This window comes from Puma concolor, chromosome C1, assembly GCF_028749965.1.
Source record: "Puma concolor isolate L17-30 chromosome C1, mPumCon1.1.hap2, whole genome shotgun sequence".
NCBI classification, from domain to species: Eukaryota; Metazoa; Chordata; class Mammalia; order Carnivora; family Felidae; genus Puma; species Puma concolor.
Window position 1 is genome coordinate 96713689 of NC_141674.1, and position 27428 is coordinate 96741116.

General features: G+C 55.0%; 4 protein-coding genes and 1 long non-coding RNA gene across 10 annotated transcripts; 2 read left to right on the top strand and 3 right to left on the bottom strand.

Moving 5' to 3' along the window:
• Window positions 1–245: 245 nt before the first annotated feature.
• Window positions 246–6328, bottom strand: RHOC (ras homolog family member C). Of its 2 annotated transcripts, none has more exons than XM_025912518.2 (5): window positions 6205–6328; window positions 2787–2950; window positions 2133–2253; window positions 1668–1798; window positions 246–907 (listed from the first exon to the last, which is right to left on the bottom strand). In XM_025912518.2, exons 2-5 carry the CDS (start codon window positions 2940–2942, stop codon window positions 734–736), a joined length of 582 nt encoding a protein of 193 aa, XP_025768303.1. In that variant the 5' UTR covers window positions 2943–2950; window positions 6205–6328; the 3' UTR covers window positions 246–733. The 2 variants fall into 2 exon arrangements, with proteins under 2 accessions (XP_025768303.1, XP_086573982.1); XM_086717856.1 differs by lacking the exon at window positions 6205–6328 and adding an exon at window positions 4170–4192.
• Window positions 6329–8828: 2500 nt separating this feature from the next.
• On the bottom strand, window positions 8829–14176 carry PPM1J (protein phosphatase, Mg2+/Mn2+ dependent 1J). Of its 2 annotated transcripts, XM_086717853.1 has the most exons (11): window positions 13800–14176; window positions 12339–12453; window positions 11701–11811; window positions 11524–11601; window positions 11127–11239; window positions 10757–10841; window positions 10090–10208; window positions 9822–9885; window positions 9562–9669; window positions 9294–9445; window positions 8829–9147 (listed from the first exon to the last, which is right to left on the bottom strand). In XM_086717853.1, exons 1-11 carry the CDS (start codon window positions 14123–14125, stop codon window positions 9000–9002), a joined length of 1419 nt encoding a protein of 472 aa, XP_086573979.1. In that variant the 5' UTR covers window positions 14126–14176; the 3' UTR covers window positions 8829–8999. The 2 variants fall into 2 exon arrangements, with proteins under 2 accessions (XP_086573979.1, XP_025791184.1); XM_025935399.2 differs by having other exon boundaries at window positions 11524–11811.
• Window positions 14177–14182: 6 nt separating this feature from the next.
• Window positions 14183–15592, top strand: LOC147578250 (uncharacterized). Its single transcript, XR_015254990.1, has 2 exons — window positions 14183–14604; window positions 15018–15592. It is a non-coding gene; the product is annotated as an uncharacterized LOC147578250 (long non-coding RNA).
• A 1859-nt stretch (window positions 15593–17451) lies between these two features.
• Window positions 17452–21335, bottom strand: LOC147578251 (uncharacterized). Its single transcript, XM_086717857.1, has 3 exons — window positions 19678–21335; window positions 18003–18614; window positions 17452–17770 (listed from the first exon to the last, which is right to left on the bottom strand). Exons 1-2 carry the CDS (start codon window positions 20186–20188, stop codon window positions 18025–18027), a joined length of 1101 nt encoding a protein of 366 aa, XP_086573983.1. The 5' UTR covers window positions 20189–21335; the 3' UTR covers window positions 17452–17770; window positions 18003–18024.
• On the top strand, window positions 18121–24261 carry TAFA3 (TAFA chemokine like family member 3). Of its 4 annotated transcripts, none has more exons than XR_015254991.1 (6): window positions 18121–18437; window positions 19690–19743; window positions 21062–21177; window positions 21859–22008; window positions 22815–23012; window positions 24119–24255. XR_015254991.1 is itself a non-coding variant. In XM_086717861.1 (6 exons), exons 3-6 carry the CDS (start codon window positions 21510–21512, stop codon window positions 24128–24130), a joined length of 318 nt encoding a protein of 105 aa, XP_086573987.1. In that variant the 5' UTR covers window positions 18128–18437; window positions 19690–19743; window positions 21062–21509; the 3' UTR covers window positions 24131–24261. The 4 variants fall into 4 exon arrangements, 3 of the variants coding, with proteins under 3 accessions (XP_086573987.1, XP_086573984.1, XP_086573986.1); XM_086717861.1 differs by having other exon boundaries at window positions 18128–18437; window positions 21062–21540; window positions 22888–23012; window positions 24119–24261; XM_086717858.1 differs by having other exon boundaries at window positions 18129–18437; window positions 22888–23012; window positions 24119–24261.
• Window positions 24262–27428: the final 3167 nt, after the last annotated feature.

Below are 27428 nucleotides of genomic sequence, written 5' to 3' on the forward strand. Positions count from 1 at the left end.
ACAAGGAAGCCACCCACAGGCTTCTAAGTTTAGCCCCTGCTCCAGACCACTCCCCTTACCCGCCTCCGAGGCCCAGAGCCAGGCATGACCTCATCCTTTGCTCCAAGACTCCGCCCTGCCTGCCCGGGAGTCCTGCCTTTGCAGACCAGGGGCCAGCCTGGCAAGCAACTTGGGAGAGATGGGACTCTCGGCTCACAGCCAAGGCAGGGACCAGGAGAGAAAGACAGGAAGCCGCCACACACATGTTGGAGCCTGTGGCCTTTATTCGTGTCCCCCCACCAAGAAGAGCCAGAGTCTAGGCCCCAGTCCAAAGCAGAACCGTCAGGGGCCCGGGGCTCTGGGTTACACCCTCCAAGTCCCCTACCCCAGACACTCCCGTGAGCCAGAAGTGTATAAAGTGCTGGTGTGTGATGATCTTACGGGGAAGGCTGAAGGGATCAAGAGCCCCACCCCTGGACCAAGGCAGCAGGAGGAGGAACTCTGCTCTTGGAAGGGCAGGGAATTGCCCTAGGTTCCAGAGTATAGGGAGGGAGGGCCAGGCCACCACCACCACCACCACCACGGGGTTGCTGGAGGGGGGCTGGCAAAATTCAGAAATTCAGATGCAGTCCTGGGCTGGAAGGAACTGAAAAGGGAGCCTTCGGCAAGGAGCCCTAAGAGGATGGGGCCAGGAGGTGGGCAGCTCTGCAACCCTATGAAGGGAAGGGGGGGAACAGGGGAGGCCTTGCGGGTCTCAGAGAATGGGACAACCCCTCCGGCGCTTATTCTTGCGAACCTGGAGGCCAGCCCGAGTGGCCATCTCAAATACCTCCCTCACCCCCTCCTTGGTCTTGGCCGAGCACTCGAGGTAGCCAAAGGCACTGATCCGGTTTGCCATGTCCCGGCCCTCCTCAGATCGCACGGGCTCCTGGGAAGACAGAAGTCGAGCGGTTAAAGGAAGCTGGTGGCTAAGTGCACCTCTCCCCACTTTAGCCATGAGTGTAGTGACTAGGACAAATGCATGTTCCAGCCCCGGGCAGTTTCTGGGCCAGGACCCAAGACTCTTAATGTTTACATCAGATGTCTCCATCAGCCCTATATCCCATGGCACACCCTTCTCTGGCCTGAGCATCCAGCACCTCCTAACCAGTCTCCCGCCCGTTCTCGCTTTTTTCCAATAAGTGCCCTACGGCTGCCAAAATTTTTCTAATGCACAGATGTGACCATATCTGCCCCCTGGTTGAAAGTTTTGCCATAACTATCCTTGTAGGAGAGTCCATATTCTTTATCCTGGCCTCTGGCTAGAGAGCCACCTACCAGGTAAGCCAGCTCCCTCACTCTGGACCTTCCGGCCATGCGGGCCCACCGGCATTGGAGTCCGCCCACGCCTCAAGCAAAAGATCTATTATAAGAAGCTGCCTCTGAAGACAGGGATGTTCCTCTTCTTAATAGCCCCAACCCCCAAAGAATGGAAGCAAATAAATTAAAACGCCAAGTGACCCTGGACAAATCACTGCATTCTCTGACAATTTCATCAGGTATGGTAGCGGAGAGCAAGAGCCCTTCTCGTTCTTCCTCGCCAGGGAGTAGGAGGTGGGCCTCCACTGCCTCACTGGGAAGTCCACTGGAGAGAAGACCCTAAGGAGGTCATCTGTCCCGGGGGCTCCAGGCCTGGCAGCCCCACCCACCTGCTTCATCTTGGCCAGCTCTCTCCTCGTATGCTCATCTTGCCTCAGGTCCTTCTTGTTCCCCACTAGGATGATGGGCACGTTGGGGCAGAAGTGCTTCACCTCCGGGGTCCACTTCTCAGGAATGTTTTCTGCACAGACATGTCCCGACAGGTGTTGGTGCCTCCACTTAGGCTAGAAAGCTCCCCCCAGGGTCCCCTTCTTTCCCCCCAGCAGTGTTAGAGGCTCTTCAGCACAACAGTCCCTTTCACAGCTCAAAGCCCCTCTGCCCCCACAGTACACCCTTGGAGCCCTCCCCAGGGCCAGAGTCACCACAGTGCAGGAGGCTGACAGGGACCTGTCCCAAGCCCCCCGGCCTCGGCCTCTGATGGTGGCTGACAGGAGCTGAGGCGAGAGCTACCTCTGGTTGGCTGACTCCAAGGGGTTCTCAGTGCCTTTTCTCCGACGCCCTCACCCCCACCTCACCCAGGCTGTCGGGGCTGTCGATGGAGAAGCACATGAGGATGACGTCAGTGTCCGGGTAGGAGAGAGGCCGCAGGCGATCGTAGTCTTCCTGCCCGGCCGTGTCCCACAGAGCCAGCTCCACCTGATGCATAGGCCCAGTGAGTAGCTGGCCTGAGGGCCCCAGTTACACCCCTCCCCTGCCACCCAGAGGTCCTCTTCTGAAACCACTGGTCCTTGTGGCTCACTCAACATTTATTGAGCACTTGCTACATGCCAGGGACAGCGCTAATCACCATCACACAATGTAAATAAGGTGAGGTCTTAGAAATCCTGAGACATGGGTGCTTGATCTCTGTAGTTTATGAGCTCCCCCGTGAGCACCGCTATCTGATTTAAGTGACAAAAACCTTTGAAGGAGGCCTGACCACTATCCCCACTTTGCCGTCAAAGGAGCTTAAGCTCAGAGGCAAAAGGACTGGGCCCGGGTTATAGAGCCAGGGCGTAGAGAAGAAGGAGGTGTATCTAGATTTCCTAAAACTAAAGTTTCACTTAAACTTGTACTGGCTCCAGCAGGGAGAGTGGAGCAGGGACATGGGTGGTGAGGCAGGACATCCAAGGTCCAAAGGGAGGGGGCGGGGTTCCCAGGGGGAGACGGGGAAGGTTCTTGGCCTTCACCTGCTTGCCGTCCACCTCTATGTCTGCGATGTAGTTCTCAAAGACAGTGGGGACGTAGACCTCTGGGAACTGGTCCTTGCTGAAGACAATGAGGAGGCAGGTCTTCCCACAGGCCCCATCTCCGACAATCACCAGCTTCTTTCTGATTGCAGCCATGGCTGGGGCTGGCAGGGAAGAGGCAGTGAGAATGTAGGGAAAAGCCAATATATCCAAAAACACTTCTCTGGGGCCCCCCAAGACCTGGAAACCAAGGCTTCCAGCAAAGAGAGGGAAGGGAGGGATAGGGGCTTGCCCAGGCACGTTCTTGCCAAGAACCAATCGTTCAGTCAACTGAGCTTGAAACTCCTAATCTGAGGGTCAGGGACAGGTCTCCCTAGACGGATTAGAATACAGAGGTGGGAGGTGGAAGAATCAGGGAGCCAGAAAACAGGAGTTCTGATCTAATCCACCAACTGTAGGACCCTAGACACTTAAGAGGGGGGATCAGGGACATGTCTGGAAGGGCCAGCTTTTATCTGCTATACATATCAGGGCTTCAAGTCAGACTTTGTTACCAGGATTCTGATACTTCTAAAGTTTAATAATCGCTAGGGTCCAATCAAGAACACATTGTCCCTCACTCAGGACAAGTCCTGCCTGCCCAGTCACAAATGAGGCATCCTCTCCAAGACCACAGGCTAGTAGAACCAGCTACGAGGTGGCAGGTGGATAAGGGAAACTATGCTGAGCATTTCCACAAAAATCATCTCCTTCAGTTCCCAGAAGCCTGCAAGATCGATGGTGTGCTTCCCATTTTGCCAAACTAGGAAACAGGCTCTGTGAGGTTATAACGTGTGTTCAGAGCTGTGGCAGGGATGGCACTCAAAGCAGGGCTGTGTGACTCGAGACTCTGTTAGAGCCTTTTCTACGTATCACTCCAGAGATGGGAAAGAGAGCAGAGAGAAGGAAACCCAGAGGGCAGTGGCAGCGGCCAACCGGCTTCCCTGGCCCACCCCATCCCAGTCCCTAAAGCCAGCCCCAAGTCACACAAAGAAGGCTCAGTCCCGGCAGTGCCCACAGCCCACATTCGGGCAGTCTGCCTTCCTCCCCCCTTCCTTCTGGACCTGGCAGCAACACTGGGTCACTCAGCCCCAGGCAGGGGACAATGACCACACTGTAGGGAGCCACACATCCACCACAGCAGAGTGACTGAGAATAATCCACTAGGGAATCACCTCCACCCACCCCGCAGACCAGCCCCTGCCTCTCCTCTGTCCAGCTCACCCCAAGGCCCTGCCCACCCCTCCCTGTGACTCAGGGCGAGGAGTCAGCTTCCCGAGGTTTCCATATGTCCCCGGCCCCTAACACACAAGAGCAAGCATCTGCACAGTTCATCACACCTACCCAGCCTCCCTGCCCCTGAGCTGAGCCTCACTTCCTCCCTCCCTGGGGAGAGGAGCTGACCTCCAGCCGGCTGAGGTTCCCAGGCCTCCAGCCTCGGAGGAAGAGGGGGCGGGCTCTGAGAGCTGAGAGGCGGGTCGAGGCTGTAGGGAAGGGGGAGGGGGCTAGAGCCTGAGCTGGGAGGAGCTCCCAAAAAAAGCTGAACAAGGACCAGTCCCAGCACCAGCCAGGCAAGGAGTAGTTAAGAGAGAAGGGGATGGTAACCTGATCTCTGCCCCAGACCTGGCTTTTTCTCTCAGTCCCACATCCTGTCAAACTGGGCTGAACTCTTGTACTCCCCACATACCACCACCTCACAGCCTGGCTTTGGTCTGCCTTTTAGGAAAGCGAATTCTCCAAGCCCAAAGCTAGTTCTCTTCAACAGTAGGATCCTGGGTGGCCTCCCGCTCCTACACACACACACACACACACACACACACACACACACACGTACAAAACTGGGATGAGAGGAAGTGGATATGAGTCAGAGAGAATTTATAGGAGTTCAGAGGATACAGCCACACACTCCCCACCACAAAAGGGGCTCTCTCTCTCTGATACCCCAAGACAGGCAAGAAGGCATTCACCCTGCCAGCCGATCTCCTCCAAAACTGGAAACCACCTTCAAAAAGGGGGTTCCCCGGAAATTCTGCCCAGGTGATCAACTCCCCCCACCCACTCCCACTGGTTCCATTGGTCCAGCTGTGTGGAAAAAAAAAAAAAAAAACAGGCTGGGGTAGCCCTGCCTGGGATGGGCAGTGTTGATGAAAGACAGTCACCACCAGGGTGAGTACCAGTTGTTTAGGTGTGAGGATGCCACTACCTGCCTGCAGCAGGACAGTTTAGATGACACCCCATGGTGGGAGCCACAGGCCAGAACTCAGGGGCAAGGGCATGCATTAAGTACTCTGAAGCCCCCAGCTCAATTAGAAGACTTTCCCTTCAGGCTCTCAGTTGGGCAAGAAGGGCAGCTGGCCTAGGCCAAGCCAGGACACCAGGCCCAAGGCCAGCATGGCAAGGACAACAGCTCCCTATTAGAGGCAGCCCCAGAAGAACTGCCCCACTGACCCTAAGATGGGCAACCAAACACCACACAGAGGCTGGAATGGAGCCTGAAGCTCCTGGAGCCTTCCCTGAGACCAGACATCCCGCCCTCTCCTCAATCATTCTCTAGACTTCCAGATGAACCAGAGGTAGGCTGTACAAAGCGGATCAGCCCTAAGGTCTAGGAAAGGAATCAGATACCACCTCAACTTTAAAACCAGAAGTGAGAATAGGACGCAGCCTTGCATCCTCCCAGCCCAAAGCCCCAGGATAATCCTGGGTTGGGGAGTGTAAGGGAGGGGTCTGGAAGGGAGGAGATTCTTACTTACACAAAAAGGAGCTGGATGCTTCCCAATCTCCCCTACCTCCCGCCCCAGGCACACTCCAGGAAGCTTCTGGGGAGGTGTCCAGACCTCTCCGAGCAGTGGCAGCCCCCACTGGCCACACCACGCCCCTATTCCCGCCATTCCACCGGCCTGGCCTGGGGGAATTCCCACCTCCACCCGGATTTGTGCCCGGACCCACACCCCACCCCAGGTCCACATCGGGCCGCCCAGCTTGGGAGCTACAGCGTCTGGAGTTGGGCTCCCTCGCGGAGACCCAAGTTGCCTCCTGGCTTCTCGCCCGGCGGGGCAGGTTCCGGGAAGCCGGGAGGGGAAAGGCAGGGACCCAGGCTCGGACACAGGAGCCGAGAGGCCCTGCGGGGCAGTTCCCGGAGCAGGGGGGAGAGGGGGTGGGGAGGAGCCCTCGCTGCAGCCCAGGGAGGGGCCGAGAGGGCCCGACCCCCGCACAGCCCAGACGCCGCGTCCCGAGGGAAGGAGGGCGGCCCGCGCTCTGTCCAAAGCCCCCTCCCCGGGCGGCGCCCGGAGCTCCGGCCCAGAGGAGGGGAGCGAAAGTGCTCTCCCGGGGTCGAGTTCCTGGGACGCCCCGCCACCCTAGCCCCCGGCCCGGGTACCTTCCGCTCCGCTGCCTCCAGCTGCGCGGCCAATGCGGGAGGCTGAGACTGACCCGGGGGGCCCCGCCCCGCCCTCCTTCAGCGCAGCGGCGGGGAGGGGCGGACCCGGCTGGGGGAGGGACCGGCCGGGGGCGGCCCTTGGCTCTGCCCGCCCACCGCCCAGCCGGGGGCCACAGCTGCAGGCCCCCGCCGCTGGCCGGGGGTCGAGGGTGGGATGCCGGGCGGGTTGGGGAGTGGGCGGCGGGTGGGCCCCCTCGAGGACTCAGTCTCTGCTCCGCCTTCCAGCCCCCAGGGGTGGACCGGCGTCGGGAAAGTTGCGAGGCACTCGGGGTGGGGTCGGAAAGGGCCGCTGCTGCCCTCCCGTGGCCAACCGGCCACCGGCGCCTACACGCCCCGGGACCTCGCGGGAGGGGGGCTGCGGAAGATGCCCGCCCTCCTCTCGTAAAATCCTGCGGAGTAAGTACCGCTCAACATCACTCCCCAACCTTGAGGACCTTTCACATCCTTTGAGACCCAGGTCACCTTTCCACTTCACAATGCCCGTCCTTCCCCCAGCCTGGAGTTTCCATGAGTCCAATTACTGTGCACCCCTCAAAGGGCGCTCCTTGAAACCTTTTCTGATCCCCAGCTGGGAAGTCAGCTTCCATCCCCATTGCATTATTTCGGTGCCGCTAGGGACACTGCCCCGGTCCATTATGTCGCCTTGGGTATTTACCTGCACGGGTATCTCTTTTCCTGTTGAAGTGGCTGAGAAGGTTGGAAGGTGAGGAAGCCTACCAATATTTCATTAGCTTGTGACCTATACGCTATATAGCTCGGCCCTTTTAATACTCATCATGGATCTTTGGGTTAAGTATACCCATCTCAGTTTGCCTGTAAGGATATTGAGGCTCAGAGAAGTAGCTTGCCCAAATTTTTGCTATTAGTATGTACCTGAGAATTCAGACAGGCCTGTGTGGCTCCAGAGTTGGTGCTGTCTCCCTGCTGTCCTTTATGCTCTCCCCACCCCCCATCCCTCACCACTGCCTAGCACACTGCCTGGCACACAACAGGTTTTCAAGACATAATCACTGAATGAATGAATGTCAGCAGTCACGCAGATTTTAAAGATCTGAAGTGCAACCCACACATTTGATAAATGAGTAAACTGAGGTCCAGAGAAGTTTGGTCCCCAGACCTCTTAACTGGCTCAGTAAACACGCTGCGTGTGAGTGGAGACCTATGTGCTCAGTTCAAATTGATTTCTGTCTTCAAAGAACTTACAGTCTAAATTTGGAATACAAACAACTTAAAGATAGCAAGTTATTGATCCCTTATTACATGCACCTGGGTCTACATACACACATGGACTACTTTAGTCTTACAACAATTCTAGAAGGTAGCACTGCTATCTCCGTTTTGCTGAGAAGCAAACTGAGGCTCAGAGAGGTTGCAGAGCTCGTGGTAGGTCTGGCACCAGAACCCAAACAGCTGGACTCTAGAGCCTCTGCCCTTAACTGCTACTCCATACCCACTACTTTTTTTTTTAATGTATATTTATTTATTTTGAGAGAGAGAAAGAGTGGGGAAGGAGCAGAGAGACAGAGACAGACAGAGAGAGAGAGAGAGAAAGAGAATCCCAAGCAGGCTCCTCACTGTCAGCACAGAGCCCCACGTGGGGCTTGATCTCATGAATCATGAGATCATGACCTGAGCCAAAATCAAGAGTAGGTCGCTTAACCAACTGAGCCACCCAGGCGCCCCCATACCCACTCCTAGTGTAGACAGTTACATTACAGCCGGCAGTGGCTGTAGTGGGGGCATGCATGGGCTGTGGGATCCCTAGCCCCGAAGGACAGGTGAAGTGTTCCAGATAAGGTGATGTGTAGACGTTAAATGAGTTGGAGCCACAACAGGCCCAAAGAATTATGGAACCCCCAGGAGGGTGGAGGTGGGGCTGAAAGATGGGGCTGGAGAAGGAAGCAGTGGCTAGATTATGAATGTCCTTGTATGCCATACTCAAGAGTTGAGTGTTGATTTTGGTCTAGGTGCACTAGGAAGCCACCGAAATGTTCTCTCAAGAAGGAAATAACCAATCAGATTCACACTGTGGAAAGGTCACATTGGGGCATACAGGGGCGTGGAGTTAGGAGGCTAATGTAGTAGTAACAGTTGGGGTGGGGACAAATACGAAATATATTTTGTAACATATAATCAACAGTATGTAGTGATTGATTCACTTGCTGAGTAAAGACAGACGCCAAAGGTGACCAACTCCAAAATTTCTAACTTGAGCCGATAAGCTGGTGCCAACTGGCATGGTGAACCAGAAGGCACACGTTTGTAGGGAAATGGTGGATTCTGACATACGTTGAGTTGAAGTGCCTGTGGGATGTCGAGGAGATGTTCAGGAGACAAGCTATGTGAACATCAAGTTCAGGAAAGACCTGGGCTGGAAATACTGACTTGGAAAACGCCAGCAGGTGGATGAAGCCATGGACATGGATGAGAGCACGTGGAGTGGGAAGAGCAGAGGGTGGAAGAAGGAGCCTGGGAGCACTACATATTTAGGACGGCTTTGGGGGGTTCTTTCCACCACCTGAAAGGGCCTTTCAGTTTCTAATCAAAGTAAATAAAGACACACGTTTTATCCATGTGGTTTATTTGCCATTAGCTATAATTCTGGATCTAACTGACACCCCTTCTTCAGTTAAGTTGGCACTAAAGAAGGTCAGGGAGACAACTTCTGATTTGGGTTGGCAGAGGGTAAGCATGGAGAGGCTAGGATGGTGGGGGCAGGGGCAGGGCTGAGCCCCTCAGGAGTAACTGCCTGGCCCTCCCAGGGGGATGACGAAGACCGAGATGTCATCCCCGGAACCCAGCTTGTTGTTGGGGAGACGCCAGCCACGGTCCCGGGGGGTGCCCCGGGCCCCCAGGACCAGAGCTTGGGCCAGAGCCGTGTACCTGCCAGGAGCACACGTGCACATTCATGTACCAACATGTAAATGGGAAGATCGATACACAGGCCCTCATGTGGGTCCCCAAGCATTGCTTCCCTTTGCCCCTACCTTCCCCACTGTCATTCCCCCCCACTGCCCTACAACTCCTACCTGCTGGGGTCATTGGGCTCATAGGCCGACAGCACCCTGTCCACAGTGGCAGCTACCTCACAGTCACTGGTGACGTCCCACAGCCCATCTGTTCCCAGGACTAGCACATCATCCGGGCAGTGTTCATACTGTGTCAGGTCATACACTCGTACCTGGTGGGAGAAGAGAGTGAAGAAGAAGCTTGGGGACAAAAGGACCCTGGTAAGAAGCCAGCCTGAGGCCCCCAGAGGAGGGAAGGAATGGTTGAGGTAGCCCCCATTCGGCTCACCTCAGGGAAGCAGGAGAGGAAGGGCTTGATGGGCAGAGTGGAGCTGCAGACCTTGAGGTTGTGGTCTCCCAAGCCCCGGGTCACCCCAATGGTGGCCATCACTCGAGCCTAAAGGGAATGAGTGTGGGTGCTGCCACAGCCCTCTCCCAGGCTCCAAAGCTGTGGGCCCTCCCACCCCTACCCTCAGGTAGAACCTCCACCTCCCTAGACAAGTTGTGGTGGGTCCTCCTGCCCTCTCCCACCTCTACCGTGGAGTTTACCTTTTTGCCCTCCCCACAGACCAGAGGAAACCTGAGATCCTCCAGCTCGATCTTTTTGTAGGCCCTGGGGAGGGGGGAGTACAGGAGGCATCACCCAGGCATCAAAGCCCCCCCTCCCCTAGGAGCCATGCCCCTCACACAAACCCCTAAGAAGGACCACATCCCCCCAACCCCCAGCCTGGCCCAGCCTCCAGCTTCCACCTTGCTGCTGGTGAGGGACTGGTTGTGTTGCCATGGGAACGTGCCCCAGCTCTGAGGGAAGTGTTACCAGCCGGTCATGTTCTGGTCCCGGTACAGCATCCTCTGCCCCAGCTCCTTGGGCTGAATTCTGCGGGGGAACTCAAGGTGGGTGAATTCACCACCTAGCAGCTCTGGTTTCAGGAAGCCCTGAGGTTGGGAGTGGCCAGACAAGAGCAGAGGCCAGGGAGCATTAGGCTTACAGCACACTCTGGTGTATAGATGTTAATTACAGTAGGGCCTTAAATGGAGTTTACCATGTACCACGCGCTGTTCTAATACTAACGTATAGGAGCTCATTTTAACCCTCACAACAACCCTTAAGGCAGGAACTAGTGTTGCCAGGGAACCGTCTGATGATCAGTTAGCAAAGTATTCCAACTGGGATTCAAACCCAGGCAGTCCAGCTCCAGAGTTAGGACTTTAAAGCACTAAGCCACACTGCCTCTCATGGGCCTTTGCTATTTCCTTTCCCCACTTCTGACTCCACTTCCTTCCTCAGCTGGGGCCACAGTGGGAGCACTGGAGTAACCCACGTTCCTTCCTCCTACATGTTCCACCAGGTCAGCCGTAGTCTGCAGAATAGCCTTCCCAGTGAGCAGGTGAGGAGCTGTCTGTGCAGTAGGGATGGGGACATAGGCTACAGAGAGCCACAGAGTCCACAAAGAATGGGAGTAGAGCGTTTAGTTCCTACTTACAAGCAGCTGAAGACGCTGGCGCTCAGTCTCCGGGGTGAACTCCCGGGACATTGGAATGATTTCACCATTCCGGACAATGATGGCTCTGCCCAGAGAAAGAAAAGGTTTGGGCTTGGCTCTCCTCAGCTCCCTTGTGGAGAATTCCAGAAAGACCAGGCTTTCCCCATAATGACCCTTAGGGTTCCTCACCCAGACCCCCATCTTTCCTCCCCTTGTGGCTATTTCCGGTCCTTCCTTATGTCTGTAACTGCTCCTGACCCCATCCCTCCCTCCAGTTTTTGATTTTTAAAGCCCACCACCTCACTGTCTTCTATGCCCCCATCCCAGAGAGTGGGACCCCCTGTAGGCATTTTCAACCCCCCCACCATACCTGCTGTCACCTGCATTGGCCACATACACCTTGCCTAGCAAGTAGACTACAACCAGTGCACAGCAGCCCCCCTCCACTTGGTGGCCGCGCCGCTCCCGGGCCATCTGCTCATCCTGCCATGTGAAGGAGGGTCAAAGGGGTGAATGAAGAAGAGGTTCCAGGCACACAACCACCGCCCCATCTGCAGAAATAAACTGGCCCAGCCAAGCCACACTGGAGGAGAGGAGGGAAGACATGGGTATAGCTAATACTCCTTCCCTCCCTACTGAACCAAGCTCTGCTCAGGCCCTCAAAGGTGTTGTGGGTTCTCAGGGTCACCCACTTAGGCCACTTGATCCCCATCCAGAGTTGACCAGAGGGACTGCCTAGCAGGCTCTTGCCAGGACCACCCACTCACCATAAACTGGAAGGCATTCTCAATCGCCCCCACTACCAGGCTCTCATGGGTCACTTCCTTCTGCGAAGACCAGCAGGACTGAGGACCAACCAAGTGAGAAGGATCAGAGGAACCTGTGGCCCCTGGGGTAGACGGGAGGCAGAGGGGAGGTGGCGAGGGGTCCTGGAGTATCTCTACCAGGTCTTTTAGCTGCTCCCGGATGTGGCGATGAAGGAGCCTGGAGGCCATTTCGGCAGCTCCGCCCCCTGCATGCCCATCAAACAGGCCCCAGTAGTAGAAGCAGAGTCCCTGGTGGAGGAAAAGTTGGAGGTGAGGGGGAGAGAGGGAGAGAGAGAGAGAGAGAGAGAGAGAGAGAGAGAGTGTGTGTGTGTGTGTGTGTGTGTGTGTGTGTGTGTGTGTGGGGCTTGTATTATGTAAGACTCTGGGGCATCCATATAAACATCTGAGAGGAGGTCAGAGTTTGGCATTAAAGGCAAATTAGATTTGTTCACTCATTTACCAAGGGCCTATTATGTGTCAGAAAGAAAAGCATCAAAAAAGCCAAACTCCAAGGATAAAATATGCAAAAATAAATACTGGTAATTAATTACCATCCATAAATACAGTAGTACCTATATTCTAAGTGGAAAACTGAACATTTATACTGACATTCTAACTGTTCAAATGCCACATAAAGGTTCTGTGTCAGAGGTAGAAAGCTAGTGAGTTAGGAGTTAGGTCTTCCACATGTCTTGGATTTAAAACCAGATGCCTAGAATCCCCCGGAAGAGATGTGACCAGGTTTCTGGAGGCTAGGGGCTGGGGTGGGGGCTTACCTGTCCTCGGCTAGGCTCCCTAGGTACCCCTGAAACACTCCTCCGACCTTCCACATACACCACTTCACAGCAAGCCTGGTCCTCATTGTGCCGGCTTTTGCCAGCATTGATGACCCTGCCAGGCCAGAGTGACCACATCAGGTTGGACACCAGACCAGGTCCTGGAATAACCCCCACCTTAGACACACACACCCTCTCTAGCCTGCTGGCCAAACTGAGAAAGGTCACAGCCACCCGGGATCCAGGCCAGAAAGAGGAGGGGAAGGGAGGCAGGGCAAGGCACGAGGAGTACTGTCTGGGTGTCAGGCCCCACCACCTCACAGAAAAGCCAGCAGCAGCACCTGCCTGCCTCAGTTCCCCCATCCCCTGCAAAGGGGGCACCCCTGTGGGCTGCTGGGGAAAGGGTTGGACAGGGGCAGCAGGAGGTCTTACTATCCTGCTTGCCAAGACCCTACATCCCGCCCTGAAGCCTAGTCAACTTTTCTAGTGCCTGGTCTACAGCACCCCACCCTCATGGGCACACCCACCTTTATCTTAAAATCTTCCAGTGAAAGTTTCTGCTGCTTTGGCAGTGAGGCAGTGCTCCAGCCCAGATAGGGAAAGAGGAATTGAAATAGGGTAGGGGTGGAAGCCCACCTGAACTGCGCAGAAGCCACATAAGCCACCAACTCTTCTCAGATAGAAAGCTAAAGGAGCTGGCGGTCGGGCCACGGGTCTACCAGCCACCACCCTCAGCGACCTCAGCGCCCCCGTCTCCCTCAAAGCTCTGCTTTCCCAGTAGATGCATTAAAAATACACCCGGCCTGGGAGCAAGCCGGCTGCTCCCGCCACTCCGACCGGGGGTCCGCGACTTTGTCTGGCCAGCGCAATGCCCCCCGCCAAGGGGCGTTCAAAGGGGACCCTCCTGCTTCCCGGGCGGCCCCCTCCCCCGCCCCTGGGGAAGCCGGAGGCCGCCTGGTGTCGCGGGCTATTTCTGGGTGTGGAGGGGGAGGGGAACGGTAAGAGGGACAGGGAACTGGGGCGCCGGGGTCGGGAAGCCCGGGAGCGAATCTTTCTGGCTGCCATCTCCTCTATGAAAAGCGCCCCCAGCCTCCTTGAAGCCCCGCCTCCCCTAGCCATTAAACTGCCGGGCCCCAACAGAGAACTGGCCAACTCATCCTTCACGGGGCCCTCCGCTCTCCGAGCTCCGGGCTCTGGAAGGGAACAAGGTCCTGAGGCGGCGCGGGTGAGGGAAGTCAACGAGCTGGAAGATCCTGAGGAAGACTGCACCAACTTGAGAAGCGGCTGGGAGGGGGTGCAGCCCGAAGCCCAGAGGATAGCAAAGGTCCTGGGAGAAGGGAGTTCCCAGCGCCGAGCGCCGCCAGGGGCACGCATCCCAGCGCCGGGGATGCCCAGCTGGGGAAGGGTCTAAGTAAGGGCTAGGGGTCCCATCCTGGCTAGGGTGTTCCCGGGGACGCTCACTCGGCGTAGCCCGTGCTCCAGGGCAGGCGACGGCCGGTGTCCGGGGGGCTTTGCACAGCCCGGCCAGCGTGGTCGTCAGCGCGTCGCAGCCCCCCTGGGCTCAGCTGCAGAAAGGTCGGTCGGGAGAAGCTCGCTCGAGCCTCTACTGTCTTCGCGGGCGCCGAGCTCCCGCTCCCAGCCCTCGCCGGAGGGCTCCTGGGCGCTTCTGGAGGGACGGCAGGCTGCGCGGAGGGCGCGTTGGACAGGTCTGGGGACTTGGGGCGCGGAGGCGGGGCGCCCCCGGAGCTCACCAGGTGCGCCACGGCCGAGCGCACCCGGTTTAGCATGCTGCCTCCCTGCCCCGCCCTCGGCGTGGCCCCGCCCCGAGTCAGGCCCCGCCCCCTAGGGCGCGCGGTGGGCGGTGCTCGCTCCTGCGGGCTCTCCACGGCCATTGGCTCCGCGAGGGCAGGGCGGGTCCCGGGAAAACTTCCTCCTGCTCTGGGCCGCCCCCGCACCGCCCCGCTGGTTCGCGGCCTCTTCCCGCCTAGTTCCGGCTACGCTCCGCCTCAGTTCCTTTGGGGAAGAAGGGTCTGCTGTTGTGGGAAGGGGACGGAAGGAAGGACACCCTCCAGATTAGACATCAGCTAGAACTTCCCCATTGTGACGGGGTGGGTGGTGTCTCCTCGCCTTCCGTTCCTAGCAGTTAGCCCGGAGGATGATGGAGCTGATGACCTCAGAGCAAAACCAGCAGCTTCGGCGACCCGCTGGGTGTGAGACACCTGGTGTGACAACACCTCTGGCTGGGGCTGCTGGAGTGAGAGTGAAGGCGAGCCAACTGGTGCTGGGTGTGCTGTGGGGGTGTGAACGAGGCGGGCTGGAGTCGACCATCCTGAATTAGGGAGCTGGGGGTAACTTCCTGGGCTCCTGAGAGGGCCCTGCTCCCTATGACCTCTAGATCTGAGAGAGCGGTTACCACTCCGACTTCACTTTCTTTCTCAGGATCCAATTCCCTGTTCCCCCCCTTCCCCCAGCCCCATTTAGACCTCCCCTGACCATCAGGGCTAGAGGAATATTTAGTAAGGATAACTACAATAACTGCTATTTATGGCGGACTTTCTATATAGTAGGCCCGCTACAAAGCACTTTCTATATATAGTAGGCCATCTATACTGCACAGTAACACTTCAAGGTAGATTTTATTACGTTCTTTTTACCGATGACGCACCTGTCATTTTACAGAACTTGCCTCAAGAGGTCACACAGTCAGTGAGAGACTCACACCCGTGCCAGTCCCCAGACGCCCAAACTCGATTCCGTCTGATGAACCAAGCTAATTTGTCGGGATGGTGGAGGAAGGGTTAAGGAGGAGGTGAATGGCAAAGAGCGGGGCTTCTTCCTCTTCCACCTTCAACTCAAGACAGAGGCCGAACCTGCAGGCCGAACAAGTTCTGTACGTACCGCCAGGGGGAGACAGAGGCCAGGCTAAGCACCTATCTGAAAGGAAAAGGTGGCACTAACTTGATGTTCAAAGCGCCCTGTTCCCAAACCTGGTTTCAGGGAATTAATCAGTAGACCTCCAGAGAACCTCCTACCCCATGTACTGTCCAAATGAGGACAAGGCCCTTGTGGCCCTAATGCAAGACAGGAGTAGCCCTCAGGAATCACTGGCACCAAGTCTGCGGTTGGGATGCCATCTCTGTGCTCTGTGGGTGGAATGCTTCCTGAACGTAAGTCTCTCTCTTCCTGAGCTAAAGTGTGCCCCCAGAAGGGGTGGCTTTCCTGGCAGCTTCCAAATAAAAATCTCATAATGATCATTCAGGTCTATATATTTGCTGTAATTATACCTGCACTCTGGGCAGAGACAGCCAGAAAAATAGAAGTCACAAAGAAAAGAAAAATCAGACCCAAAGGCACATAGAGTGGCAAACGCAAAGGGGGGGGGGGGGGGTAAACGGCATGGTGCTGCTATGGGTGTTTCCCTCCTGTTTGAGAAAAACAGGAACCAGCTGTCAGATAAATGGCATAAACAACAGCACAAGCAAAGACTGATGGAAAAATATAACATCCTGTCTATTTTTATTATTCAGTGTTTCTGGGGCAGTTTGCTTACCACTTCTCTGTGTCATCCTGCTCCCTAATCCCTGCTCTTCACAGCACCCATCATGGTGTGGCTGCAAATAGGCCACAGAGCCAGGACAGAGAGACCCCTAGCTCTAGCACCAGATGGTCATCAGGATGTCAGCAGCACTCTTGGGCTCCAGAGCAGCACCCCCCACCCCCCGACTAAATCCTAAGGCTCTCCTGTCTCTGAACATCTTACCTCTGATCCCTGGCATCATCACACCTCCCCCCTCCTCAGACTGCCCCAGAACCTGGTAAGAAGGTCATCACTTCTACTCATCCCTGAGGCAGCAGAGAGTGAGTGGGAAAAGTGGGTGGGGTAGGAAGGCAGACTTGGGAGATATTTTTCTCTGCTGAGAGCTGAGACTGCTCAGTGCCTGGCCCTGCCAGGAATGTGTGTGGCCCTAGCCAGTGAGGGCAACTGGGCATCCTCAAGACAGGCCCCTTTTATCCTAGGCCATGTGCAGTGGCTCAGAGTTCAGAACTAGGCTTTTCCCCTCTTACCTCTCCCCACCCCATTACTCCAATCCCAAAGCCCTCTTAAAGTAGAAGAGTGGTCCTCCTGTTAAGAGAAAAATTCACAGACCACTTCCTTCTTCCATTTGTCTAAGGCTTTCACATCCAAAATCTTACCCTGTAAAGAATTAGAAATTGCATTTGTATTGTAGCTTATATAATGAACATACCGGCTCAAGTTTGGCTCTCAAGTTGGGGTTCACAGCCATCAACCATAGAGACCAATTATCAGCCCTCCTGCCTGCTCAGCCTCTACCTCATACCTCAGCTAGTCCCTTCCTGCCCCTGACCACACCATTCCTCCTGCTCTGGGCTGCCCGCCCCCACCCCCGGTACCGCCCCGCTGGCTTGTGGCCTCTTCCCACCTGGTTCCAGCTCCACTCTGCCTCAGTTTCTTTGGGGAAGAAGGGTCTGCTGTTGTGGGAAGGGGACAGAGGGAAGGACACCCTCTAGATTAGACATCAGCTAGAACTTTCCCATTGTGACGGGGTGGGTGGAGCAAAGATCATTTGCTCTTCCCACCTGGATTTTAACATTTTCATAGTGGAGGGCTAACATACCAATCTAGAAGTGCATTGTCTAATAGAATTTGGTGCAATGCTGGGGATGTTCTGTATCTTTTCAGTACAGTAGTCCCTAGTTTCATGTAGCTATTGAGCACTTGAAATGTGGTGAGTGCAAATAAAGTGTTTAGGGGCACCTGGGTAGTTCCGTCTGTTAAGCCTCTGATTCTTGATTTCTGCTCAGGTCAAGATCTCATGGTTTGTAAGTTCTAACCGGCATAGAGCACTGGGCTTACAGTGCAGGGTCCACTTGGGATTCTCTCTCCCTCTCTCTCTGCCCCTCCTCCACTCATGCGCAGGTACCCATTCACACGCACTGTCTCTCTCAAAATAAATAAATTAAAAAAAAAGAAACAATGTTTAGATTTTATTTAGTTTATATGTAAATTTAAATTAAAAATTTTTTGATGTTTATTTTTGAGAGAGAGACAGAGTGAGAGTGGGGGAGGGGCAGAGAGAGAGGGAGACACAGGATCAAGGCAGGCTCCAGCCTCTGAACTGTCAGCACAGAGCCCCATGCAGGCTGGAACTCACAAACGGTAAGGTCATGACCTGAGCGGAAGTCCCATGCTTAACCACCTGAGCCACCCAAGCGCCCCAACTTATATATGTAAATTTATTTTTCTTTAGTTTTTCAAGTTTATTTATTTTGAGAGAGAGAGAGTGTGAGAGAGAGAGAGAGCATGAGCAGGGAAAGGGCAGACAGAACCAGAGGGGGAGAATCCCAAGCAGTCTTCAGGCTGTCAGCACAGAGCCAGATGCAGGGCTTGAACTCAGCTGTGAGATCTTGACCTAAGCGGAAATCAAGAGCTGGAGGCTTAACCGACTGAGCCACCCAGGCACTCCCATATGTAAATTTCAATAACCACTTGTGGTTAGTGGCCATCATTCTGGATAGTGCACTTCTAGAATCTTCAAGACTCAACCCCCCCTGGAGATCTTGGCAATCCCTCCTTATACTCAGCCCCCACCCCCACCCCAGAAGCCACAAGACGGAGAGTTTTCGGGGACCTCTCTGGCTTACCCGGCCTGCACCGGGGAGATGTTCACCCGGACTGCTGCGGCGGGGGCCGGCCCGGCCCTCCTCGCTCTTCTTCCGTCGGCCGCCAGGGGCCGCTGCGCCCGCCTGTGCCCGCCCGCTCGCCCGCCGGGAGCTGTCCGAGAGGAGGCGGTGGCGCCCACAGAGGGGCTGGCGGAGCGGGGGTGGCCCCCGGCGACCGAGAGGCGGCGGCAGCTGCGCGCGCCCTGGGCTGCCGGCGGGAGCCTCCGAAGGACCCCGCCTGAGCCTTGCGGAGCGGCGCCGGGCACGACCGTGATGCCAGTTTGGCCGGAGCCCCGTCGCCTGCCGGACGCCGCAACTTGGTGAGGGACACAGGGCTCCAGACTCGACACACACCCAAGCCGGCCGCTCCGGCCCGAAGTCCGCCTTTCGGAGTCTTGGTGCCGGACTCAGAGGCAAGTGGGCACCGCCGTGGGGCAGATAGATCCGGAGGGTGGGGGCTCAGAATTTGGAGGAGTGGGCGAGCGCTGGAGGAGGCCGGGAGAAGGCAGTGCAAGCTTAAAGGCTCTTGTGGTCCACATCCTCGACTCCACGCTGTTATGCGGGCTGCTAACTCAGCCTCCCCATAGCCTGCATCTTGGGTTTGGGAAAAACAGCCAGGCAAACTGAGGCAGGAGAGTGGAAGCCCAGGAAAATCTCAGAAGCTTCCCTTCCCCGCCGCCTCCACCGTCTCTCTGAAGGAGGGAATAGAATTCCAGAGAGCTCAGCCCAAATGCACGCTGCCCATCTTTTGGGTCTTGGGGCTCATGGGAGAGTTGGCTTGGAGGGTGTGGCAGCTCAGAGAGAAAAGGGATGAGAACTGCCTGAGAGAAGACAAAGCTGGATTTGTAATGATGGGAATGAAGGTTCCTGAGGGCGACGGAGAGGAGATACCTACTCAGAAAAGAGATAAACCTTCTGGGAAGCTCTTGCCCGCGGAGCACACTCCTGGGGCATTGGCACCACTTCCTCCATCCATCCCCATAGTCCTCTCTGGTCCCCACCTTCCCACCTGCCTCCGCTCCACCTCCCCTCAGAGGCTGAGGGATGAGAGGCCATAGGGAGAAATGGAGAAGCTGTTGAGCTGGGGCCCCTGAGGCTAGAGACTGAGAGGAACCCCATTCTAGCCCTCTGGAAGGGAAATGGGGGTGAGGGTGACAGAGCTGAGCCAGCTCTGTGTGAGTCCAGGACAGGGGTGCAGTGAGGGTCGGGGTAGAGACAAAAGGATTCAAGACCTTGGGGTCTTTTCCAGGTGTCTCTTGGAGCAGAATTCTGTCAGAGCCTGCTCAGGAATCCTTCACTGGCCTTCAGCTCCCCCCACCCCCCACCCCAAGGCCAGAGCGGAGATAACTTTGATTCCTAGACCCCTCTCTACCATCTACCCCACTTTACCCTACCCCCATCCCCCCCCCCCCCCATGGGGCAGAGGAACCCTTAGGTTGCTCAGGCTAGCTGCCCTACCTGTTCCCACAGTCTGCAAGGATCCCTGCGAATTCCTAAGGCAGAGGAGAGACTCTGTGTCCTGCCCTGCACCTTGGGGAAGCATCAGAATTGGCTTCTACTTCAGTGCCACCCCTTGTCCTTACCCGGGCCCTCCCTCACCCCCTACAGGACCATGGGCTCCTTCTAACCCTTGCAGGCCCCAAAGAGTCTTTCTTACTTGTCCAGGTAGAGTGAGTCTGAGGCCAGTGGATGAACAGACAGAAGCTGAAAGATCCCCAAAAAGGTGAGTGAGGAGACAGTTGACATGGGAGAGAGTTGAAGTGGGGATTGGGGTCAGGGGAGGGGGGTGGTACAGAAATCAAGCACTCTGTCCAAAGTTCTGGCATTTGGCTTGGCCTCTGGTGTTCCCAGGATGGTGCTGACACCTGAGGGACCCCAATAATGTCCCAAGGGGCCAGCAGTGCAGCAGAGAGGATGGTCCAGGCTCCTTCTATGCCTGGGCAGCTCCCTGCTGCTCTATGCCTCTGCTTCCTTGGGATCCCCTCCATTTCCGGTTCCTCCTCTGGGATAGATGGGAGGTGGGACCCATCAAGGATAGGGGAAGAGGAGAAGCAAAGTGGTGCAGGAGGAACAGGGCAGGCTTCTGCGCTCTGGGCCTCTGCCACCCAACATGCTGCCTGGCCTTGGACAGTCATTTGACTTCTATTAACTATTAGCCCTAGTTTCATTTCATTTCATTTCTTTTTTTTAAATTAGAATCTGTTTAAATTGAATTGCTACCACATTCCCACAGTTCAAAACCCGAAAAAATAAAAAAGCAATAGGTAAGTCTCCCTTCTACCTCCATCTCTCAGCCAACCAGTTCCCCTTTTTGGTGGCAATCAATGTTACTATGTTTCGTTGGTACATTTTCCAGGGCTAGCTTATGCATATTTAAGCAACGTATATAATCTTTCCCTTTTATGCATTTAATACACACCATCCTGCACTTTGCTTTTTTCCCCTTAATGGTGGATTATCGTTAGAGATCATTGCATGGCTCAGTACCTAAAGCATTTCCTCAGTCTATTTTATAGCTGCCTGGATGTAACTGCCTTTGTACAGATGCTCCACAATGTATTTAGCCCATGCTTTATTGATGGCTGTTTAGGTTGCATCCAGCCTTTCGAGTATCAATTTGCTCATCTGTCAAATAGGTACAAATAATCCTACTTTGTAGGACAGTTGTGAAGGCTGCAAGGGCATGTATGTGAAGTGCTTAAGTCAAGGGCTCAAAAACTGGGAGTCAGCAGTATGGTTCCTTCTGTGTCACAGCCCTCCAAGGGACCACATCTGGTTCATCCTTCAACACCCTCTTAAATGTTATCTCCCCTACAAAGCTGTCCATGCTTTTCCCAGCAGGACAGTCTCCCTGCTCCCTTTCCCTACTGTAGAGCTCACCACTTTGTATGGTTTGTGCCAGGCCGGGAGTTGCCTGGGGACAAGGTGTGCATGTCCTGCCCACCTCTGTGCCTCCCAGAGCATGTGGCACAGAGGTGCTGGGGCTGGACTGTGGGGAGCTCCTGCCCAGAGTTGAGCAGGGTGTGTGCTTCGCTCCGCAGGATGCGTGAGAGGACCTCTCAGAACTGGAGCACGGGCCCCTGGCTGCTGGCACTTTACCTGGCCTGGCTGTGGACCCTCCTCGCCTCAGCTTCCTTGCAGCCGCCAACTCCCACAGGTTTGGGGGAGGTGGCAGAGCCTGGGACAGGGATTCTCAGGATGCCTGGAGAGCTGGACACCACCCCACCCTATTCCACACAGGCAGATCTCCGAGGCTGAGGGTGCAGATTCTAGGGGCTCTGACTCCTTCTCTGGTTTTCGCCCAGGAATATCCACCCCCCCTCTGCTATCCCAGCCCAGAGAAGGTGTGGGCAAACCCCTTGCTCACCTTTCCTTCCAGGCCAGAAGGTGTTCTGCAGGGAGAGAGGCCCTGGGGTGGAGGCTTAAGTCTTGCCTCCTGGCCTAATTCTGTGGTTTTCCTTCTGGGATGGCTAAAGCCTGTGTAAGCGGATGATCCTCTCCACGATCCTCTCCACGCATTGTAAGCCCCCGGGGCCCTTGCCCTCAACCGGACAAAACCAGAGGAAGTGGGGGCTGGTGGGGAATCCTACCTCTCTTCCACCCAAGGGCCAGGCTCCGCCAAAGAGGGCTGAGTGTGGCCTGACTGGGGAAGAAGGAAGGATAGGAACACTGAAGCAGCAGGAGGATTTCCTGTGTTTCCTCCTCCCCTGCAGTTGGAAATCTCTTGAACACCCTTCCCCTCGGCGGGGAGGAGGGCCTGGAGGATGTGCAGGGCAGGTGGGAGGGGAGCAGGGTTGCAGGCCTGGGCTGGGCACCTCATCTTGTCTGGCCACTTCAGTCCTTGTGAAGCAGGGCACCTGCGAGGTGATTGCCGCTCATCGCTGCTGCAACCGGAATCGCATCGAGGAGCGCTCCCAGACTGTCAAATGCTCTTGCTTTCCCGGCCAGGTGGCCGGCACCACGCGGGCAAAGCCCTCCTGCGTGGACGGTGAGTGAGAGGCCGGGACCCGTCGGGGAGGGCCCGATCACAGAGATAAGGAGGTCTGTCTAGGCCACACCATCTGCTCGGGATATGGTTTCATACCATCCCAGGGCTTTGGCAATCAGTCTCAAATGCTGGGTACCTCTGGGGGGAGGAGGGCAGACGGACCATCCCCACTTCATCCCTCCCTCTCATCCACATTCACTGCCAGGCGCTATGCAGACGCATTCTGTCACATGAATCCTCTCACATATCCTGCCAGACTCACACTTAACTCCCCCAGACCTTGACCTCTCCTCCTACGCCTCCGAGTTCTCTTACACACACACACACACACACACACACACACACACACCTGCCCATTCTCCTGTGGCCTTGACCTTCCCCTCACATGGACACAGATGTTTCACTCACCCCTCCCCCCCATGATTGCACCCATGCTCGTAGGCTCACACTCACGTGACCATGTTGTAAACGTGCCCACTTGTGCTCACATGCACGCCTGCTTTGCACTCCTGCTCTATGGAGCCCTTTCACACTTGCTCACATACACCAAGTGGGTATGTTGAAGACCGTGCCTCTCTGCTAATGCCATGGTGACTCAACTGAAGGGTTCCTTGGAGAACTTCCCCTGCCTTCACCCCGTGCTGTCTTGGCGACACGTAGGGGTCAGTGGGATTGACTTTGATACAGTTGTGTGCCCCAGCCTCAGCCTGAGTACTGCCTTTCTGAGCAGCCCGGAGTAGGGGAAAGACAGGGGAAGGCAGGGCTCACAGCCAACGGTGTGCAAACTTGCACTTCATTCCGCACAGACTCCCCGCCCTTGACTGCACGCTGTATTCCAGGACAGCTTAGAGCTGCCCTCACTGCCTCCTGCTCCCACAGCCTCCATCGTCCTGCAGAAGTGGTGGTGTCAGATGGAGCCCTGCCTGCCGGGGGAGGAGTGTAAAGTGCTCCCGGACCTGTCGGGATGGAGCTGCAGCAGCGGACACAAAGTCAAAACCACCAAGGTATCCAGCGATGGCCACTTCACCCCACCCTACGCTTCCCCTATCACGTGGGCTGGAACCGGGGGCACGGGAGCCTGGGAGTCTAGGCTGTCGGCATCCCAAGGGGAGATCCGTGAAACATGTGGGCACATCCATGGTCAATCCCCTGGACTATCTCGACTCCAGGGACTGGAGTTAGGGCCTCTGGATTTGAAATCTTATGTGTCCCGGGCAAATCCCTAATGCTCCATATGCCTGCGTTTCCTCTTCTTCCCAGGGTGAGTCTGACTCCCAGAAAATGTCAGGTCCTTAAGAACGAAGTAGAGAATTAGGAAATTGTTCAGATAATTCTGAGGGGAATCTCTGCCCACCCACCCCTACTGCAGACCCACCCCACCCCCGGGATTAACTCCCTGCAGCTCACACCTGTCCTCCTCTCATCTTACTGCAACAGCACCCAAGAGGATTATTACTTTCATGGTTTGCTGCCTGCCCCGCAGAACAAGGGGTAATGAAAATTTTATCAAACTCATTAGCAATTCCATGTGTGTCATAACTAATCAGTTGCATGGCTCTGTCATCAGCATTTGTGCAGATCAGTGACACTTGGGGCAAGCCAGAAGCCTGCCTTCTGCCTTCCCTTCCCACCACCACACAGAGCAGACAAGCAGACATGTAAACAGAGAGGAGAAGGTGGCCTTCAGGGTTCTGAAGAGAGCAACATATTCGTAGGACACAGAACAGGAGGAGTTACGGCAAGAAAAAGTGTGACTAGATGTAAAGCAGAGCATCCTGTCTGCAAGCAGGCAAGGGAGACGCCATCCTGAGTATAGTCAAGACCGGAAGACGGCGAGACCCGCCAGAGAGCTCGTGACATTTGTCACTATTTTATAGGTTTGGGTTTATAGCCTATAGATTGCGGTGTTTGCAGTTTGGTTAGCCACTCTGAAGCAAGCAGTGGTGAGGGGTGCTTGATTTATGTTTGTGTGGGCCACGCCAGCCATGCTTTCCCAGCCTGCACTGCTTTAGGGAGAAGGGATCAACAGCAACGACCTTTATATGACCTACATCTCCTGGGGAGTCTTGGGCATTCCCTTCTCTAACCTTCCCCATCACCCGCTCTCTAGGTCACAAGATAGCTCCTGGGGTCACGGCCTGGACAAGACAGCTTGACTGAGCCCTGGACTGAAGAATGGTATCGTTATCAGCCAGCAAAAATGGAGATTCACTTACCTGGACACATGCCCTGTGCCAAGTGCAAGATCTCTTTTTCCAGGGACATTTCAACTGAGTTGCTCAGCCGATAAGGACGGATCTCCGGCCACATAACTAGTGTTGTGCTGGGTTCTCCTGGGGGACCCAGAAGAAGGTCAAGATACCGTCCCTGCCCTTGAGGGATGTCCAGTCAAATTGGAGAGTTGTTGAAAGACAATTGAGCTAATTTAGGTTAAGACACTGTGTGCGGCTTCCGGGTCACATGCTGTGGGCCTGTTGGGGGTGCGAGGGTGAGACTCCCACGGCCCTTCAGCCACCTCCTCGCCACAAGGCATGAAGACAAGAGGTCACATCCACCCCCCTCCACTTCCCTCCCTCACATGGGTCTGAACACCCAGCAAGCTGCCAACATGCTGAGGGGAAACCCCCTCCCCTTGATGAGAGACCAGCTGTATCTCATTTGCATGGGACTGGGTTGACTTGGGGAAGGAAAGCTGAGATGAAGCCAGTCAACTTTCCAGCAAAGCTTCTGCAGAGGTGTGGCCTGGTTTGGGCTATTCATTGGGTATGGGACGGACAGGACCTTAAAATTACCACCATCCAAGCACCTCAGGTTTTTGTTTGTTTGCTTATTTCAACAGATGAGGAAGCTGAGTCCCCGAGACTAAGATGAGTTGGTCAAGATCTCCCAGTTTGGGCTCCCAAATCTCTCAGACCTTTCACTTAGCCCAGATGTGGGATTCCAACCTGGGCCTTCCATGTTTGCAGGAACAGGAGGCTGCAAAGGACTGGCAGGAGAGCAGCACCATTTTTCTTGGGAGATGCCAGAACAGGTCCTTGTTATCTGAAGTAATCCAGAATACCTAGATGCTAGGTGGGACCACCGGATCTCCACTCTGCCTTCAGCCTCCAAAATTACTAACAGCCCCCATGACAGCTCAGAGGTCACTTGGCCCAGTTACACCTGAGACACTCTGAGCTGGCAGCCCTATTGTCTAGGCTGACGCATCCCTCCCCGAATGCTTAGGCTTGTATGTAACTCCCAGAGGCTCTGGCTTCAGGAGAGGCTCTGGGTGGAGTCCAGAGATGGTCATAGTCCTCTCCCTTCAAAGGCCCTGCTGGGCAGTAGAGGAGCCCTTGCAGGGCTGGATGGAGCCCCTGTCCAGGATTGAGGTTTGTCAGAGTCAGAATGACACGCAGGCTTCAGAGACTCAGAGATACGGGCTAGTTGGATATCTCATCAGTAAAAGAATTACAGGCTCAGTGACTGTGAAGATGAGCTGGGATCAGCTGGGATCACCAGGATCACAGGGCATGTGTGGAAGGGAGTGGAGCTCGAGGGGAGGGGTGTCAGCAGAGACCAATGTTGAATTCTCCCCCCCAGAGGATGGGTTGAAGCTGAATCTCAGCCTCTCCCTGCTTCTTTCCCTTCTTCCCCAAGCAGCCAAACCAAGACTGTTCACCCTACTCGAGGGTTTATCTTCCTGTTTGTATTTAGTTCTGCTTTTGGTAATGGAGTGGGAAATGATGCCAGCTTCTCACTAGACTGTAAATATCAGAAGTCTGCCAACTTTGAATCTCTGCACCTAGTGGTGTCAGGGAGTGGGGTAAGTGAAGGAATAGGTCAGAGGTTGTCATCACTTCCTTCAAGACCAGGGAATGGATTAAGGGACTGGCAAGTCTTCTGGAAAGGGCCAGATAGCAATTATTTTAGGCTTTGCAGGCCACTGGAAGTCTCTGACAAATTTTTCTTTGCTGCTGTTTTTTTGTTTTGTTTTGTCTTTTTAAAAAGCCTTTAAAAAATGTAAAAACCATTCTTAGCTCAAAAAGCTGGCCAAAACCAGACCCCAGGCCATTTTTGGAAGGTTGCCTGTCCGATGAACCTTTGAAGGCAGGCCATCTCTGCAGCTTGGGATTGCCTGCCAGCCTCCTGGCCGGACTTGCCTGCAGTGGGAACCTGAGCATGAGGGCTGGGTTGGGTTTTGTTTTTCTTCTAATGTTCCTTGAGAGATTGGTGAGTGAATTATTTAGGCTACAAATGAGGCAGCTTTAGCAGAGTCAGACAATAAGAGCCTGCTCTCCTGGAGGCCAGGAGGGCTTCTCCACTCCCTCCCCATCCCTTGAGACTGTGTCCAGGAGGCAGAGGGAGGGCGCCAGCCCCCTGCCCATCTGCTGCATCCACAAACGACTGGACTATGAGCCAAGAGAATGGGGGTGATTTTGTGTTAAATTCCCCCACTGCCCCCACCTCAACTGCCAACTTCCACCTGCTCCCGCCTCACCCAAGGTCCTGGTTCCCTGACCCTCCCTGATGTCCCTCATCTCTGCTTACAGAAAAAGCCCCTTTCCTTTGGCATATGCTGGAATTTGCCTCCATTTCCTCAAGACCTGTTCATATATTTATTTGGTGGGCTTTGAGGGGTGTCCCTTACACAGCCAGGAGAGCTCCACACAACACAAGAGGGTCTGGTGGAGAAAAGAAAGCCTCCCACTTCCAACAGGAGCTCCCTAGGGTCATGTTTCCAACTAAGTCAATATTAGTGCACATTTTGTAGCAACTTCAAAGGCAGTTTAGGAATGCAAACTAATTTTCCTGGAGCATAGGGGTCCTGGAGTCATTTGTCGGTGGGCTGGACTCTCCAGATTCTCTCACATTATCTGGTATCCTCACCTCCCCAGTTGTGAGGCCTTAGGAAGGTTGCCGACTACCAGAGATCATGTGGCTAATTTCTGTGACCTCCTGGCAGTCTCATTAAGGTCTGAGAGTGACATCATAATTAATGGTCCCAGACAGTTGCCTCAGGTTGAGGCTGAAGCTTCCTAAAATCATAAGCTTAGAGCTAGAAGGGATTTTAGAGATCAATTAGGCAACTTTTCTCTTTGACAGATTTGGAAAGGGAGGCTCAGAGAGGTTAGGTGATTGGCTCAAAGTCACACAGTATGTCCTACCCAGTGATCCAGACAAGTGTTCTTTACATGCCTCTGTACTCCAGTACAGATGAGGAACCTGAAAAGAAGCCAGGATTGTAGCAAGGATGCATGTGAAGGGGTCTTATTCTAAAGTCTCCAAACCCTGTGAGTGCAAGGGGACAGAATGAAGAATGGGAAGCCTTTAGAGAAATACACACAGAAAGAGAGAAGTAAAGACAAAAAGGAGGGACTGGGGTAACTCATTCAGACGAACATCAAAATATCAAGGCACAGCACGTAATAGAAGAAAAC